Source organism: Cottoperca gobio, chromosome 11 (assembly GCF_900634415.1).
Source record: "Cottoperca gobio chromosome 11, fCotGob3.1, whole genome shotgun sequence".
Taxonomy (NCBI): Eukaryota; Metazoa; Chordata; class Actinopteri; order Perciformes; family Bovichtidae; genus Cottoperca; species Cottoperca gobio.
The window spans coordinates 14,237,127-14,255,908 of NC_041365.1; the positions used below are offsets into that span (position 1 = coordinate 14,237,127).

General features: G+C 39.7%; 1 protein-coding gene across 2 annotated transcripts in view; it reads right to left on the minus strand.

The window, feature by feature from the left end:
• Nucleotides 1-2,518: 2,518 nt before the first annotated feature.
• The window catches only part of dbpa (D site albumin promoter binding protein a), a 30,598-nt gene continuing 14,334 nt past the window's right edge, over nucleotides 2,519-18,782 (minus strand). The window contains exons 4-6 of one of the 2 annotated variants that reach the window (XM_029442970.1): nucleotides 7,902-8,158; nucleotides 5,957-5,986; nucleotides 2,519-5,633 (exon numbers count right to left, since the gene is read on the minus strand). In XM_029442970.1, coding sequence (XP_029298830.1) covers nucleotides 5,418-5,633; nucleotides 5,957-5,986; nucleotides 7,902-8,158 — 503 coding nt within the window. In that variant the 3' untranslated portion in view covers nucleotides 2,519-5,417. The remainder of the gene's footprint in view (nucleotides 5,634-5,956; nucleotides 5,987-7,901; nucleotides 8,159-18,782) is intronic. The other variant, XM_029442971.1, reaches the window with a different exon arrangement.

Sequence of the window (18,782 nt, forward strand, 5' to 3'; positions counted from 1 at the left end):
TTAACATCAACTGAAATATATATCTGCATGTTATGAAAATTATTTCAAAGCCTTGTTCTCCGGGACTCCCCCGGTCTGACTGTGAATAACGTCAGCAACAGGGTTCAGGGCCTGACACCACCTGGCGCAGCTCGGCACAGTGTGGCACAGAGCGGGCCGATGTAGCACGCTTTGGCTCGGACCATCGGCACCAGCTTGGGCAGATGGTCTGCGGCGTGACGAGGAGGAGCCGGTGACGCAAACATCGACGAACAGCTGAAACAACCCACCAGATACAGGTGGTGAGGCGATCCACTCCCCCACACACACAGACCGGGATGGTGTGTGTTACATAACTGAGGTTGAGGAGCTTCGCTGTCTAATCTGTCCAAGGGACCTACAATTCATTGCAGTAGTCATGGAAACCCATATTAGGACATGCATCCATGCAGACACATGTAACTGTACATGCACATGGACATGATGAGATAAAAACACACACACACTCTTTGTGGATGAGGTCTGAAGCTGTCAGAATGGTCCGAGTGCCTCCCAATGGTCTGCTGTTGCACTTTCTGCGTAAAAGATTTTTTGTAATCATTCATTATCTCTCACACAGGCAGAAGGGAGCACACCAATAACATGAGAGAAAATATCCTTGTGAGGAACATATCTTGTTACATTTCAGGGTGCAGAGACACATGTTTGACCTGTTTTCTGGCAGCTTAAGGATTTTGGATTCACCAGTCTTTAAATGTATTTCTAGCTGTTTTGAGCCAGGAAAGATTTTTACAAACATTTGCAGCCTGGATGGAGCAGAGGAGGGACAAGCAAGCGGCAACCATGACGGCGGACTGTGATAGGCTGAGATACTAATCTAGATGCCAATGAAGGTTCTATGTTCTGCTTGCCCTAACCCTAAGCAAAACCATCAATGTGTTAGTCCATCTCTGAATTCTTACTGACCTGACCCAAAACGTTTAGAAAGAGATGAGTTGTTAACACCAGATGTTTATACTTGGGAAACCAAGCATAACTAAATGTATGGACTGATGGTCATATTTAGCTGCTGTTCTGAAAGGATAAGGCTTTAGACCAAAACTAACAGTGGGTTAATCCTCTCAAAACGTTCGGATTTCCCAATCCTGTCTGTGACACTCCCCCCCAAGCCCAACATGACAATGTTTAAAAACAGTTCACAAATGATCACTGTATTTTTTGGCAAACGTTACTCAGGAGGAAGAAATGCATTTGTTTGGGAATATTTTCAGCGGCGGATTAATCCTCATTTGGTGCTTTAGTGAGTATTTGTGGCAGTAGAACGGTGTGTGTGGGATTGAGTCAAAATAAACTACTGTGTGTTTATCAACCATATCAACCTTGAAACTCTATAGCACAGAGGAATACGAGACACACACTGCACTTGTTAGTAGGATCCATTCATTGTTGCTTTTAGTCTTTACGGGATTTGTTAACAAGAATAACCTTTTTTTTTTTTAAAGCTATATCCTCCTATATATAGGAATACATTTTAAAACATCAAAACACACATCAGAAAAGGGGATCAAGAATCTAACGTCCAGTGTTTAACCTTTTTTATTTGTATTATTTGATACTTTTTGTCGGCTCCTTTCTGTACTGTTGGGAGGATTTCTCACAGACTTCAGTATAGTCAATATAGTCCAATGTTTCTATAACCTATAGTAGCCATGTGGTGGTTGCCACCTGGTTTGTACACACTTTAAGATCACACAGCAAGACACCAGAAAAGCTCTGTCGGGTTGAGTGAGTTAGGATAAGCCTTTATTGGTGTATGGAGGGAAAAAAGCCAGACCACCATCATCCCTGTGGACAGCACACAATACTGGTGAGGAGTCGTGGAAGTGTTGCGCTCATGGGACTTGTAGTTCATTACAGTCAGTCACAAAATGGAGAAGTTAGCCGAGAAACCACAAAATTGAAGGAGAAATAACAAGGCTGAGTACATTATTGTTATCATCATTATTATTAGTGTCATTATTACCCGCTCTACTTGCTTTACGGTTTCATCGTAGAGCAGCAAACTGTCATTGCCACCACGTGAAGAGTGGGCCTCAAACACCAACCGGACAAAGTTGTAACACGCTCAACAACACAGTTACATAGAAAAATAGCAGTCAAAACGTTTCTGAAACATCTGTGAAGAAATCCAAAATTCCCAGATATCAAAAAAAATTAAAATCATGGCTTTCTTCTTCCATCAACAGATGGAAGTGTAAGAAGCTCTGAGACTTTTCTTCCAGGGATTTCAATTCAAAAGTTTGTGTCTGTGGATCAGGTTTAAACATATTCCCAAAAAACAAAACAAAAACAAGAAAAAGTCAAATATATATATGTATATATCAAGGATAGAACTACAGCTTCCATAATACACCTGGGGTTCAGGAACAACTCTGTGGATGGTGCCAACAGCTCATGGGAAATCAAGTGAACGCTGTTCTTGGGAATCAAAAAGGGATTTAAGTGAGTGAATAAAACAAGCTATTGTGTGTAACGACTGAAAATACATTTATATCAACAACAACAGTAATTATAATACTAGAAAAGATGGCTGTTTTTTTTTTTTAAATAAGGTTTTGTCGCCATTTCTAGATTGAAGACACAACAGCTTTAGATTAACCCTTCATTAAACCCATCCCCCGAACAGCGACTGTTCAATCATAGCTTAGAGACTTAGAGATTTCTCAGCATACTAAAGAGGTGGGCAATGGCGTAAGAGTGATACTCTACTCAGAGTTTGGATCCACGTGACCACGCCCACCCCAAATTCCCCTGTCCTGAATTTCACTGCTCATCTGGCCCCCCTACATTTGCATGAGATAATGTATGTAGCCATCAAATGCATATTTAAGACCCTTTTGCAAATGTCATACAACTCAGTCGGAAATATTATCAGAGTTTGCACTGACTTAATGTTAGCTAGCTAGCTAGCCACAGCTAATATAATTAGCAAGCGACAGTAGTCATTTTGGCAGGTAAAATCAACTATAAATTAGAAGTAGCTCTTGTTTTCTCGAGAAACAACATAAATTAACCCGTTATCACGAGAAAACACACTTTGTTATTGAGCAATAACGAAATAATTAATTTGTGCTCCTGTGATAACGACTAATATATGATACGATTCTGTAAACGAGTGATTTCGGAGAGATTACAGAATTGTTAGTTAGCTAACGCTAATCTGCCACTGTTGTCATAGTGAAATGTTTAGGTGACGTTCTAGAATGGAAGGCTTGACGCCATAGCAACAGGGGGCGGGGCTTAACAAACGTCCAGTCTGAGCAGAACGTTTTCTGTCCCACAGTGAGTTAGTAATAAACTAGGGTAAATATATGTTTAAACCTCCCCTCAAAAAAACAAAACAAACCAAACCACAAACTCTGTAATCCAATCAAAGACTTTTTTTGTGTTTTTTTAATATGTGTATTTAATACCTCAGACAAAAACACCTGAGTAAAACTGACAAAATGATTCCATTGGGATTTTCTGTAATATATTCAATTATGTATATTACAACTATAATCACATAATTCAAGCATATATCATATACATATATATATCTAGTGAGAGAATAGTTTAATATTCAATAGTACAGTTGTATGGTACAGTAGCAGTAGGGTGCATTTCTCGTTTCTCATTGGGTAAAGTTTGAAGGAGAGGTATAGACAAGTGTTTGTGTGTAAATCTATATACGATTTATCGATACAATATGCAACAAAAGCAAGAAAGAAATTAACTAAAATGAAGGAATAAAAGACAAAGAAAGGGTATAGGCAGTTCAGTACTGTGTTTGAAATGGTGGAAGTGTTTGCATGTGTGTAATTATGTGTGTGTGTGTGTCTGTGTGTGTGTGTGTGTGTGTGTGTGTGTGTGTGTCAGGTGAAGGATCAGATCAGATCAGCACCATAGAAGTCCATAACAACATCAACATCAACATCAACAACAACAACAACAACAACAACAAGGGTTCAAACCTGGGTAAGGACTGTGTGTGTCCGTGTGTTTGTTGTGTGTCTGCATGCTGAAGGTTTCAGTCACTGTTCAATCTGGGCAAATCAACCCTAAACCAGTTAGTATTTCATTTTTGCACTTTCTGGACAAATCGAGGAGTAAACAGAGAGAGAAAGACTGCAACCGTAAAGTGTAATTGTTTCAGTCACTGTGAGAGTGTGTGTGTGAGCGAGACACGTTCACCAAACTAAAGGCAAACCTCCCAGCAAAATTCTCCGCCTTATTTATTTTCACAACATCTGCTCACATCCAGCTGTTCGGATGGCTAATTACTTCCTGTTTTCCTCTCTCTTTTTCTCCTTCTCCTTCAAAAATAAAAGCCCTACGATTATTTAAAAATCAGACACGGAATCAAAGAGAAGATAACAAATCAAGTGCTTGAACGAGCCCACAAAGAAAACAAACGAACACAAAAATGTCTTAAAACTATACAATTTTTGTTTCACCGTCTTCCTGCCATCGCCAACCTGCCCACGCCTAAAACAATCGTTACTAAGATACCCCGCCTCGTCTCGCACCGTGTGAAATACCTGATTCAACCGTGATACATTCTCTGTTACGCCTCCGCTCCGCCTAACCAGCTCAGTGAAATCGAAAATAGATTATCTGTTGTTTAGTGATAAACAGCTGGGAGGAAAAGCGTTTTGTGTGGCCCCGTGACTGTCCAGCTAAGCCCCTCCCCGCCCCATATATAAAATATACAAAAGATTATCTCCAAAATCCTCCTCCTGACTATCTCTGCTAATAGAAAAATATACAATAATCCTATGTCAAAATCTCTTTGCGTTATGGATGAAAACCCTGCACCTCCTCCTCTTTGCTGGACTAGTCTTGCTTTCCTGCCCACTTCAAAAATATACATGTTTTTTTTTTGTCCTATTTATAGAAAAAAATTACACATCTGACCTCTCCTGGCTTGTATCCGTGCCTTGAGCTTAAAACGTGAGATTTCACTGGCATAATGTGAATTCAACACCCTGTTTGAACTGGCCGGAGCATCAGCCGGGACGCACTACTTGCAAAAATGCTGTGTGACACCGGGCGTAAGCACAGCACCAAGGGTGTAAGCTGCCGAGGTGACACGCGGTGACACAGTATGTTGAGTGGAATTCAGCGAAGCAGCATGTACAAAAGGAGTCAAACTGGAAAAGATGGCGTCACTGTGCTTTCCTGTCGAGACATCCTGAAGCACAGCGTGCGCACACTTTTCGTGTTTGCGCCCAGTGTCACACAGCCCTTACAGCAGATCTACGTCGGCCGTCCCCCTCGCCACTTCAACTAAAGTGCTGCTGTTGTTGGGTTTGCCTTGTACCCTTTTCTCATTTCCTCCTCCCCTCCCGCCCCTTCCTCCTTTGTCGTCTTCTTCTTCCTCCTCCTCCTCCTCCGCCTCACAAGTCTCCGTGTCGACTCTCGTACTTGTTGATGATGTTCCTGCAGCGGCCCAACTCTTTCCTCATGTCGGCCACCTCCTGGCGAAGTGCGCCGTTCTCCCGCTCCAGAAAGGCGGCGCGCACAGAGATCTGGTTCTCCTTCAGCCGCCGGGCGTCCCGCGAGCGCTTCGCAGCCTCATTGTTCTTGACGCGCCGGCTCCAATACTTGTCGTCCTGTCGTCGTCGGCGGTGCGGTGTGTTGTGGTGTGTGTGGAGGAAGGTGGAGGGAGGAGAGAAGGAAAAAAAAGAAGAGAGCGTGGGATGAGGGTCAGATATGTGAGAGAAAAGATGACAGGAAAAAAAGAAGGTGGAGAAAAGGGGACAACAGGTGAATAGTTTCAACTACAGAACATAAAAACCATAAAGAAAATACTGTGCTGCAGAAAAAGGATGCTATTCTGACATGGACATATTCACACATTGTCACAAAATGGTTAGCCTCATGGCTAATTTTGTAGTAACACCAAATAAATTGAAATTAAATGAACTATTTTTACCATGTTATAGCTGCAGTTGTTTGTTAGCAGCTGAAAGATAAAGTGCAAGTTTAAATTAGCTTCAGTGCTAATATAGGATTTGATTTCACCACACCAATACAGACTATTCCATCACTACTGTGCAATCATCACTGCCATGTGCAATATTCACTTTCACAACTTTTTATCAACCACGTTGTACTTTTATTACTTTTATTCCATTTAATTATTGTGTACTCGCCACTTTACTTCATGTGTTCTTTTACTGTAACAAGGTACATTTCCCCGTTGTGGGACTAATAAAGGATTTCTGATTCTGATTTAGATGCACTCCGAGAAATAGTGGATTTGTAAATATTTGCAAAAACTTTGTTGACAATTATTAATTATTTTAATCAAGGAGAACACATTGTAGCGGTCAGAAATCCTTGATATTAGCAGCACACTTTGCAAATCGATGTATAGATATATGTATATATAACATGTCATTTCAGACTAGTGGAAGGAAAATCTCAATTAAAGATAATAAATGAAAGTAGCATTAATAAATCTCTGTCTTTCTGAATGCCGCTGTACAGTCCTGCCCTGCTGAGCTGCTCAGCTAAATGAATAAATCACAAAAGTCGGCAAGTTGTGTTCGGGGGCATGAAAGACATTTGTTGGCCGATGAGGGTCTCATGAGAGGAAGATTGGAAACCACAGATATTGTTGTGTTAAACTTTTGGACTAAGAGAGCAAAATAGGAGTCCAAATTGAAAGTGGAGATGTCGATCTGAAAGATTTATGTTGAATCACTGCAGGCCCAGTGATCCAGAGGATCTGTTTACTTCTGGCAAAGTTAACATCATTCCACCATGACAATCATTATGCTTTTGCAACATTTTAAAAAGGATTTATCAGCGTTGAGAGTTTGAGATTAGTTTTTTAATTGGTTTATGAAAAAACTCCTTATTGTTGTGATCCTGGAACATCTTTCATCTGTTCATTGTAGCCATTTGTCTTGCTCTTCAGAGGAGAGTTGGTATTAAACAAAGAGCTGAATCTAAAATATAATTTATGAGGAGCTGCAGAACAATCCCAGCTTCATCTTTAACTTTGGTCAGAGATAATTTCTTACCCAAACAACCTGCATACAAATGATTTATAAAACCTTCTCCGACTGAACACGAGGTGAGCGTCTTCACCTCTCCATAAATTAGAAAAGCCTCCGGAGCTGCAGCTGCTCTGCGCTGAACTATGAAAGCATGAGGCATTGATCAGAGCTCCTCTCATTGTTTATTTTACGACTCTCATCAGGAGGCATCGATATGAGAGGGCATCATGCTCCTTTGGGTTTTTTCTACATCAATACAGGAGCGGTCAGAAACCCGTGGCCTTCGTTGGGATGAAGTTATTTTTCTTCATCATCAATTTACAGAATTTCTGTGGTAACTGAAAACCTCATTTTCTGCCAGTAAAAATATTTTAACCTGTTTCTAATAAAAGTCCAGTAGCTTTGTGGAAACTAATGTCTGTATGTTGAAGTAAGGATGAGGCAGGTCGCTGCCCAAGAATCATGAAAAATAAAACATGATTTTATAAAATATAAATAGATCAATTTTTTTATTGGAACAAATTGAATTTCTTTATTTTTTTTTAAGACAATAGATTTTAATGACTCGCATTACAGACAAAAATAACTTTTGCAGCTCCAAACAAGAAACTAGTTTTCCTAAATCATTTATAGCCTGTATACACTGTAAGGTTGGAAGTGAAAAGTCACTAAATGTGCAGCTTATCTTTTGGACATCATATAAGGTAAAGTGTATTTATTTATTGCAATCTTTATAATATCCAGACAAAACCAGTAAAACCACAGAATAGCTGTTTGTATGCTTGCATTTTGGAGGAAAGAAAATCCTAACTGCAGTGAAACTAGTCAGAGAGTGTTCTGTAGGATAGCAAAGAATTGTGGGAGATGTAGTACCTTCTGTTCATTCGGCACCAGCATTTTGCGGGCCTTCTTGATCATCGGCTGAGGTTTCAGCTCCTCATCGGAGAAGCGGTGCCGCCGCGGGTCGAACGCCTCCTGGCCCGGCACACTAGACAGCGCCAGGTCCGCCGGGTCGGGGTCAAAGTTCACCATGACGTCGCTGCTGCCATTGGTGGCCGCCGGAGGACCAGAGGGTCCCGGAGGGCAAGTAGTAGAAGTGGGTGACGCGTCTTGAGGCACCGTCCGACCACCTGGGGGGAAGAAACAGAGAAACACTCAGTTTGTTAAACGATGCTTAAACATACCCTCTGTACAACTGATAAACTTTCCCCCCAATAGATCTGATCTGATGTTGTGTTCTTCTACATGTTAAGGTAACCAGCACTGATTTGTTGTATCCCTAAATAAAAATAAAAACAAAAGTATAAGCCAGCACATTAATATTAACGACAGAAAGAGCTCTTTATAATAGAAATGGCCCGGTGCTTTAACCTGCTGGCTGTTTCGCTTGTCCCCAAACCAGCTGTCTGACTCTTGGTTTTCCTTATTACACTATTCCTTTTTTGCAAAAGTGTCTTTTGAAAATACGGCCACCAGGAGCTGCCAAAGTCAAAGATTTGTCAAAGCCTTAAGTTATATTTGTGCTCACAGAGATCACAGGATGCAAGGATTTACGACACAACTGCAAAGCTGCTGTTGATTGTCAAAATGCAGAAGGTCAGAGGAAGGTCAGAGGTCAAGCTCAGCTACAGACATTGGAAGATGTCTGATCAAGGACATTTAAGTTTGGTTTGAACTTGAAACTTCACCCTCTGGTTGCTGATTATTCCATGCAGGATACTTGTCACATGAATGACAAGAAAAGAGAAAGAGAAGAGAGCGCTGGTTAATTCCAGTGAAGTTTAATCTGCTCGAGTCCATTCAGATGCAATAAACACAGAAGCAGCAGCACTGGCTTCATTACTCATTTAGCTGTGCAATCATCATCATCATCTAGTTCATCTAGTTGTATCTGCAGATTAGAGTCCATCTGCCCTCTGAGGACGGTCACATGTCAGAGAGCAAAGCAAAGCGACACAGCAAAGCTAAAGGCTAACACACTGAAGATGAGAACAAGACGATCCTCAGTGGAGGTTTGATTACATTTAACATAAACTCTGGACATTGACACGATCACAGAATATGGAGCAAACCATGATGACAATATTGTTTTCGATGTCATATTTTTTCCTTTATACAATGTGTACTGCTCTAAAGTAGCAGCCTGTTAAAAAGTATAGCACCTTTAATTAAATTCCATTTTCTTTGTACGTTTACTGTTTTTGTTCAATCAAACTTTCATCTTTTATTTATTACATTTGATTTGTTTCTCCCTCTTTAAACACCTCCAGAACCAGAACCAGCTCCAATTGCAAAAAACATTAAATATTTCCTTATTTCACCCAATTGCAACGCACTATTTTCAATGTGGAGAGCACCAGTGCTCCTACACAGCCAGGCACACACATGTTTGCGTCACACTACTACAAAATTACACATATTCATAAGTCATATATCTATTTTTATCTTTTATATTCACTTTTTTTATTATTATCATACCAATATGTACCATAGTCTTTTAGCGGTTTAATGCTCTAAGTTTAGTTTTAGAGTTGTTCTACTTCTGGTCAGACTACATTTTCCGACACGATCACAATCCTGTTTATTGATATTTTGTATGTTGTATGTAAAGCTGACCGTAACTGATGGTTTGGTGTTGAGGCCACTGACAGAAGAGTGACATGTGCTGTACACTCTGTGTCTCTCATGCTTCATCCAGAGAGCAGTGAGCCAAGAATGAGGCCCACTGAGATGAGTTGACCATAAAGAGGATTACCCTATAGACAACGGACAATATGTTCAGATTTAATTCAAAATGGAGGAGGAGGAGGGAATGCCAGTTTGTTTGTTTTTCCTCCTCTATTGACCCAATAGTTGTGTGCACATTTAATAAAAAAGTGTATAATAAACACTGCAAACACTTATTCTCATTTAAATCTCCTCAAATAAACAGCATCTTCTCTTTCCCAGAGCAGTTGCAAAGACACTGATTCACCACCAGGTGACGGTGTGGAGCCAGAGACACTGAGCAGGGCAGCGGGTTCACATCATGCTGGATTTACAGCAAGCAAGAGCAGATTTTGTTTAACTCTTTGTGGTGCTTCGCAAGAAGAAAATCTGCTCGTATCACCGAACACAGAAACAGAATGATCATATCTGAACCACAACAGGGAAAGGAAAGAGAATCTGATCAGAAATCAGACCCCATGTGCCCGTTTGATATTTAATTATGCTCTGTTGAAAGACAACAGATTATGTTGGTTGGTTGCTTGTGATCCCCCCCCCCCCCCCAACCAATTTGATTCCAGCAGGGTTTAGTGGCATGACATTTCACAAGTGTGTTAAAAATCGATGGCATGGAGTGAAATAAATTCAACAATACCAGGAAATAAAAGAACAAACATGATGCTTTGGTGTCAGTTCAAGTTATTCTCGGATTCTGCAAGTAAACAGTGTGGCAGCGAATGTTAAAACTCCTCCTTGGTGCTGTTACCCTGCAGCCATTCTGCATTAGCTCTGGTTTCTTTTTTGAATGTAACACTATCAAACCAAGAATAGTCCTATTTTCAGCCATATCCCTCCACCAGCTGCTTATCAGACAAGTCTCTTTCATTTCTGATACCTGGAAAAAAGACTAGATTTTTCCAAATGTTTCCTCTCTGGAATACAAGCGTTAGTTGAGCAATCATCCAGCACCATTCAGAACTGTACTGTGGCAGCATTTGTAAGACAATCGTCTTCTTCTTTTTTTAAGCTCTAGGCTCCCAGCCACAGATTATAAATAACTGCAGAGCTAATGACCAATATCGACCGGAACAGTAGTGGAAAGATTACAGATACTTAATACTTAAAATTAGAGACTGCAGTAAATCATTGTATTTTAATAAAACAACATTTTACCAGCAGCGAGGGAAGGGTTACATCCAAAATCCCTCTCAATAAAGCAACATTATGTATTAATCGGTATTATTGTGATGTGGCGCCCCGACAGTTGTACGCATGCATTTGTTGTGACTACGTTACCTATGATCTAATCTCTATAAACAGATTTTGCCTATTGGGACAAGATTTTGGAATCAGAAGCGTTCTGGATTGAGTTTGTAGTTCGAGAAGTATTGACCAATCGTGTTTGGGCGGGCCTTGGGTAAACAGTTGTGTGAAAACCCCTCCCTCCAGCGGTCCAAAGCTCCTGTGCTAGCTGTGTAAACACAACATGCTTACTGAGCTTACAGCTAATGGCAGCTAATGGCAGCTACTGTTAGCGTCAGTTAGCGTTACTTTAGCGACAAACAAAGCTTTCTGACCAGAAGCAAATCACTACGAGTCGAGGCAGAGCAGCCGGAGGACATCAGAGGGGAAACCAGAAAAAAATTTCTCCATAAAATATGATCCAGTTTCACCAAAATCAACGTAGTGGCGTAAAGCATTGCACACTTCTTCTGGAAGATTGCTCAACAAAGTTACATAGTGCAAGAACAGGCGTTCAGTGGGACTGACAGAGGCTCTGTTCTCACTAATAGTCAGTGTAGCATCAAAATCATTTAGAAGTTGTTATTTTAAAGTAAAATAGTGAGATAATGATAGATTTAAAGATTCTGCATTCAATAACGTATCTTCATTGTGTTTAACTGTGAAGAAGATCTAGTATCAAGTCACAGAAACACAAAAATGTCCTCAGTCGTCTGAGACCATTTTTTAAAACCTGGAAGGTTCAGTCAGAGCAGCACGACTGACACTAATTTGCTACTTGAGTGCTACTTTGAGCTGTCAGTCATTATATTATGTGTGTCACCCACAATACTACAACCAAATCCTACTGCAGGCTCTAAGGAATCAGGCTGATGCTCCATGGTAGGCAAGAGGTGGGACTGTTTGATGGGAAATAGACGGTCGTGTTCCCCCCCAAAATCCAGCTGAAAACACTCGACTACACACAGAGCAGGGAGTGCCAAGACAAGAGTGCAGAATTCTGAGTATCTAAACTTTACGGTGATGTTCGAGTTCAAACTCATGTCAAACTCTGAGATAAAATCATTTTAGGATTGTGTTTAAATCCAAATCGTAAGAAGTGGGAAAAAAGCTCCTCAGCGATTTTGATCTGCCAATGAAAAACATTTTCCTACACCTTTACACAATCTGTACATTTTGTTAGAATATATCCACATTTCCTATTTGTATCTACCACTACAAAGTATAACTGAGTGTTTATTACATGTATCATCCTGCTCTACAGTTAGTACCTTTTATAGTTGGTTTTCTTTAGTCCAAGCCAAAGAGTGGAAAACGTATTGTGTATTTAGTTATTTTGGGCTCCCAGTGCCCAGTTGCAATCAACCCAAGGCTTGTAAACAGTCACATTGAGTCCCAAATACAGAAGCTTGTTGATTAACAAGAGTCTTGGCAACCTGCCATTCTGCAGAGTTTGACATTTTGGCAGAAGAGTCAAAACCTGAGTCCTCTTCTCTTGGAAGAGGCTTCAATTTCCAGGCACTTCAGTGTCGTTATCTGCCACCACCAGCGTTCAAATGCTTCTGTCTACTTCCAAATTAACTAAATGATTGAACTTTGCAACCTGCAAACAAACTGCTGCAAGCATAACATAAATATGGGATAAACTATGAACATTCTTTCTTAACCAAAACACTAAGTTTTCAGAGCTCTCATTGGAAAGTTAGTGTACATAATCACTTATTAATCCAACATTGTTTGTTTTTTCAGTAATGAATATGGGGCAAGAAGAAGGCAGCTCACATCATGCAAAAAACAATAATATAAAAGGGTAGCTTTTATAAGCAGGACATAAACATTGAATAAATGGTTTACAACACACTATATTGGGAAATCTAGTAACAAGAGGAGCCAAGTTTAAATTTCTTAAAATAAAATTTAAAAAAAGATTGAACTCAACAGCATTTGCTCAATAAGCGCCAGCTGACTTTCTTTTCTTTCCTGTAAATAATTTGTCCATATTGCCCTTTATTTATCTGTTATTTTAGCACAGAGTTTAGAGTTGGTGGAGACCAAATCTAAAAGAGAGTAACTATGAAACTTACATTCACCAGGTGGACACAAACACAACTCCAAATGAATGATAATGTTGCTCTGTGTCTGCTGAATGTGTAAATTAGTAACTATTTGCTAACGCTTTCGATATATTAACTTTATAATGTAATAATATATCAATTTTATGTTGACGGCTTGTTTCCACTGCTCCCAAGTGGCCAAAAAAAGCTGCTAATGCCTTTATATAATTGCAAATTCTGGATTTTTGGAATGAGTTTGTCACAAAAAAGGTAATGATTTCTAAATAGATTATGCATCTTAATAGATATACATCCATTCTTACAGCACACACTACATACAAACTGTGCAGATGTTTATGCCCATTTCCATGAAATCATCATGAACCTTTTTGTTTGCAGTTTACGACCCATAATGCAATGTACCATATACCCTCATCTTTATCCGTATATATATATATATATATATATATATATATATATATATATATATATATATATATATATATATATATATGCTCTGGTCCATCACTGTGTGTGTGTAGCAGCAACTTCATCAGATAAACTGCGGCTGGCTTGACCTGACGCTCTGGCAGCTGGACGGGACTGATCCTGGATAAGTCTGCCCAAAGCTCCGTCCTAATAACAACCATTTTAGGCCAAAAATTGAAACTGATCCAAGAACACGGCTCCCGCTGCTGCCGGGTAAACAGCCGCCAACCAAGGCTTCGCCTGGCTTCATTTCCTGTCTGTGAGCAGGAGTCATTTGGACGACGCAGCCGCTAACTCTCAGATTCTCTTTCTCTGCTTTCATTAATTTAGCTGAGATTATGTGTTTTTCGCTTTCCGCCTGTCAATCTCTGATTCTCTCTGTCCATCAGTCTACAGTCTGAGTTCACTGAAAGCCTTCCATTTAGAAATATTTTTGGATTAAAGCAGCTAATACTCAATTGTTGTTCACATCACACTAAAGCCAGTGTTTCTAGCAGAACTACAACACTAAAGTTCCTGCATTAACTATCAAGACTTCTCAAGGTCTTTGAAGGGTCGTTTGGTGAAAATACTCTACGGTTTAGAGTGAGAGCCCTGATTTCTTATTCATATTCTTGTCAAGTCAAGAAAATCCTGGTTGAAATCCTTCATTTTAAAACGGCCATCCAAAATCTCCATCACAGGTTTTGAAGTGTTGATCCTCGGATGGAGCGAACAGAAGCATACTGATGAGTTTGGCCGATGTATTGTAACTTGGGAACATGGAGAGACGCTTTTAAGAAAGCATGGTCAAGGTCTAACAAAGTTTGATAGAAGAAAATGTTGAACGGAAGAAAATCAAACAGTTTCTCTCTTGATCCGCCATTTTGCTCCAGTGCTCACAAAGCATGCAGGGAGGAATCAGCTGTTGTGGGCAGAGGACGCCCACAGAGGCAGAAAATAGACAGGTTGAGGTTTGAGAGTCAGGTGAGCAACTCTTCCTCCTGACTAATCGCTCGCTTGATCTAACTATACTTTCACTTGATCCACCTACACATGAAACCAACAGCTGAACGCAACAAACTCGCTGCTGCTCTCGGAGGGGTCTTGGAAAGGCATTTTGGGAAATGTAGGAACTGAAGTGGAAGTGGGCGAACCAGGTGAAACTGAACACTGACTTAAAGTACAAAAAGCTCCTCAAATACACTGAACTTCACAGGCTTATTGTCCTTTACATTTGTTTAAGCCTTTTTCCTGTTTCCGCAGGTTCTTGTGCAATAAAAGGAAACAAAGCGATTACCTTGGCAATTGTAATTATGCATATTATACCAGGATGAAGGTAACAATTAACTTATATTGTGATTACTGTAATTGAGACTTGTACTTCAGTGGTTTTAAAGTCCGTTTCTTTTTTCTTCTTCAGTGAGTTTTCATCAAAGTTAAGCACTTCACTGCATTTAAACAATAGCTCTGAAACTGAGGTGTCAAGTTAACTGATTTTTCCCTGAATTGCTTTGTTTCATGCTTTACTGTGACGATACATTTAATTTTCTGAGAGAAAAGTTATATTACATTTTTCTTTTTGTAAGAAAAGGTTTAATATTCAAATATTCAATATTTTGTGTATGGTGAACCAGCAAGGTGCATGCCATGTAACCCCCCCCTCCCCATTCCACATATCCTGACTGTCTCTACTGTCAACTATCAAATGAAAGCCAAAGACCTACACTACATACATTGTTGAGATAACACTAATGTTAGGACTGTCATTTGTATATGTTAAACTAGATGTGTTTTGCATCATATTTCAAAAATAGAACAGAATGCAATAAAAAAAAAAGGATGAGATGTAGACATCAGAGCAGGTACAACAATAAAAGAACAAACAAAATGACACGAACAATAAGTCACCAAACACGTAACGGCTACAGTGACATGACTCTTGGTGTCATGTGACTTTAAAGTGGAATTATCGGGGGGAAAATGACTTTAGTGATTGTGATGCAAACGGCTGCAGCTGTATACTAAAAGTACTATATTAGTACTAATGGTAGAAAAAGTGACCTGGTGGTCATACGGGTTTTACAGATAATTACCTGCTTCTCATGGCCGAAACCGATAACTAATCATTTCTCATTTCTGTATTTTAAAAACAAGTTTATAGCCTGTAGTTTATGCACACCTGAGGGTATGAAAGTCAGCGTGCTGCGCTTGTTCTTCTTCTCTGTGTTTATTGGCGGACCGCAAACCAACTTTAAAAAGGTGTATAGCGCCACCTACTGTATTGTAGATGCTGCGCTTGTTATGTCAACGATAGAAATTTGGCTTCATATTATCGGCCATTACATTTATGGGCTACAAATTGTATTATCTGAATAAAACATAATATAAATGTCCCATTATCGGCTGATGATTTATTAGCTATACCGATATATATTGTGCATCCTACTGACAGTAATAACAGTGGTATTAGTGAGCATTAGTAGTTGGCAGCAAAAGGAGAGTAACAGCAGTACAGTAGTACTAGCGCTGCAGCCACACATAGCAGTACTTTCAGCAGCAGTACTAACAGTAACAGTAGTATTTTCAGTCTTAGCCGTACTAACAGCATTAGTAGTGGCAGTACCAAAATCTTTGTTAGCGGTAGCATTTACAGTGATAAAAGTACTACAACTACTGTTAATACTACTACTGCTGCTCATAGTACTTACGGTCAGTAGCAGCAGCTGTGTGTGGCCTTTGTTTGTACATAAACTTAAGTTCACAGTTGGTCATAAAGCTGCTGCTGTTGTGAAGGAAGGATCTGATGTGTTTGAGTCCGGGAGGAAGAAGTCCAACATGGCTGCAGCCGGTGATGGCGGTGTGTTTACATTGCAGGGAGGGGGAGCCTTCCTTATGTAACACACTTCCTATATCACATTCCACGTGTGTATTGAATTTCCAGCTAATGTTTTTTGTGTTTGGTACAAACAGCTGCTGGTAGAGCTCACAGTTCATCTCCATGTCGTCCACTCAGAGTGGAAGTGGACAGGAAATGAAGCGCTGCTCGGACTCTATATTCTCTTTGCTCTGCTGAATGTACTTTACTACCAGCAGGTTCACCACCAGTGCCACTGCTGCTGCTGCTGAAACTAAAGCTGCAACCCTTATTGCTACTACTTCTCATACTACTACTGCTGTTGTTTGCAAAGGCCACTACTTCTACGACTGGTACTAATACTTTTAGTACTGCTACAACCAGTGGTAGAAGAAGTACTCGCATCTTTTACTTAAGTACAAGTATTAATACAACAGTGTATAAATACTCGGTAACAAGTAAAACTCCTGCATTCAAACTCTTACTAAAGTAAAAGTGTATTAGCATCAAAATGTACTTAAAGTACCAAAAGTAAAAGTAATCATAATGCAGAACAACCCATTTCAGATAAATGTATATTATATTGGAGTATAATCAGTGATGCATTAATGTGTAAGAATAACAGCTGGTAAAGGTGGAGCTCATTTTAACTACTTATATATACTGCTGCATTATTTAGTTTTTGTAGTTTTGATTTTATATATTTATATATACTATAGTACTTTATTTTTCAAAACGATGAATTGTGTTTTAATCGTGTTTAAATGATCTTTTGATAAGTGTAAGTACAAAGAAAAAAGAAAAGAAAATCTAATCAGTGTTTAATAAACATAAAAAATCCTGTTTTAATTCTAGTCATTTTTGTATTGTACATTTCTTTTTATCTCAGTTTACATCTTTAACATCTGTTTTTTGTCTCACTTCATAGTTTCCCTGTCAGACACTGAGCATGTCCGTGTACACACCCAGGCAGGCAGCAGGCTTGGACTCGCCTCTGCACTCACAAACAAACACACAGTCAGACACGTGCACGCTCACACGAGTGTGCGAGAACACCGGTGGGACACACACAAATGCACACCAGAAACAATTCAGTCCAGGTGACACACCCCAGGAGTCTTGTTCCTTCTGTCAGCACACTGACTGGGAGTTATGTCACCACGTGTTGCAAAATCACTTCTCACGCTCGGTGAATACTCAGGTCAGATACTAGACCCACACGTGGTTTTAAATGTTGCAGGTTTATCTATAACTGCATCACAACTTCAGTAATTTAATCATATTGATGATAATAAATTCAAACAGAAGATCTGTGCCGAGTGAGCCTGTCCTCAGCAGAAAAACAACAGCATTATTCTTGTTTGTTCAAACTCCATAATGTTTTCCTGACAAGCGAACTCTTGTCCGAATAATAACTCTGTAAGAAGCAAAGTCTTAAGTAGAGTGACATAACTCAACTGCAAAACCTCTAAGGGTGGAGGTGACGTTCACATGGGCTGTTACCTTCTTTTTACCCACGATCATCACATCTGCCCAACCTTAACCAGGTAGATGCCATAACATAACCAATCCTAACCAGGTGTTAGATGGTGTGAGGAAACGCAACGGTGGGCTGTTTCAGGTACCAGTGAGATGACATATAATCCAGTAAGGCCAGTTTCAGATCAATAACTTTGAAGGTTTATCAGAAGCCGAAACACTTGCACAGCCATTTATCAAATGATGAGACAAGGTTTTACAACTCTGTCCACATTAAAAAGTAATCTACTGCTTTGCAAACGTGCAAAATTCAGCATTTCTGCAAACCAAACTTGCACTTGTTTGTTTTTTGGCTGAGTTTTTGTTTTTTCATGCAGTGTTATTCTCAGTGTGGACGTGACCTTAAAGTGAAACTTGCATTAGCATTGCGTTAACGCCCCGTAGCACGCGCTTGATGCATAATACAGTAGCTGGGATCCGGCAAATCAGGGAAGCGAATATGATAAAAAAAACAATTCCTAAACAACGCACGTCGTCGGTGAGAAAAAGGACGGTGGTGCATCCTTACAAATTGACGCAGGCCGGTGTATTCTGCTTAGATACACAAAGGTAGTAGATCAAAAAAGAAAATCGAAAATTACTCTTTTTTTTTTTATAGGTCAAATGCATGTTGAAAGGTCCTGAGAGATGATCAAGTCAAACTATTTATTAGTTCAGATAACAGATAACTTGTTGATTTGAGCAGCTGAATGGTTTCTTGTTATGTATTCTGAGGCAGGGAAGGAACTTATTTTTGGACATGCTGCTATGGCAAATATGTGAATTTGTACAGTTATTAAACATAAATTGGAAGTATCGTCTATTCTCAATACTGCTACATAAAGATCTGCTTTAAAATTCTCTTCCAAGCTCACTGCTAACTCTGTCGTACTAAAGATTTATTTTTCT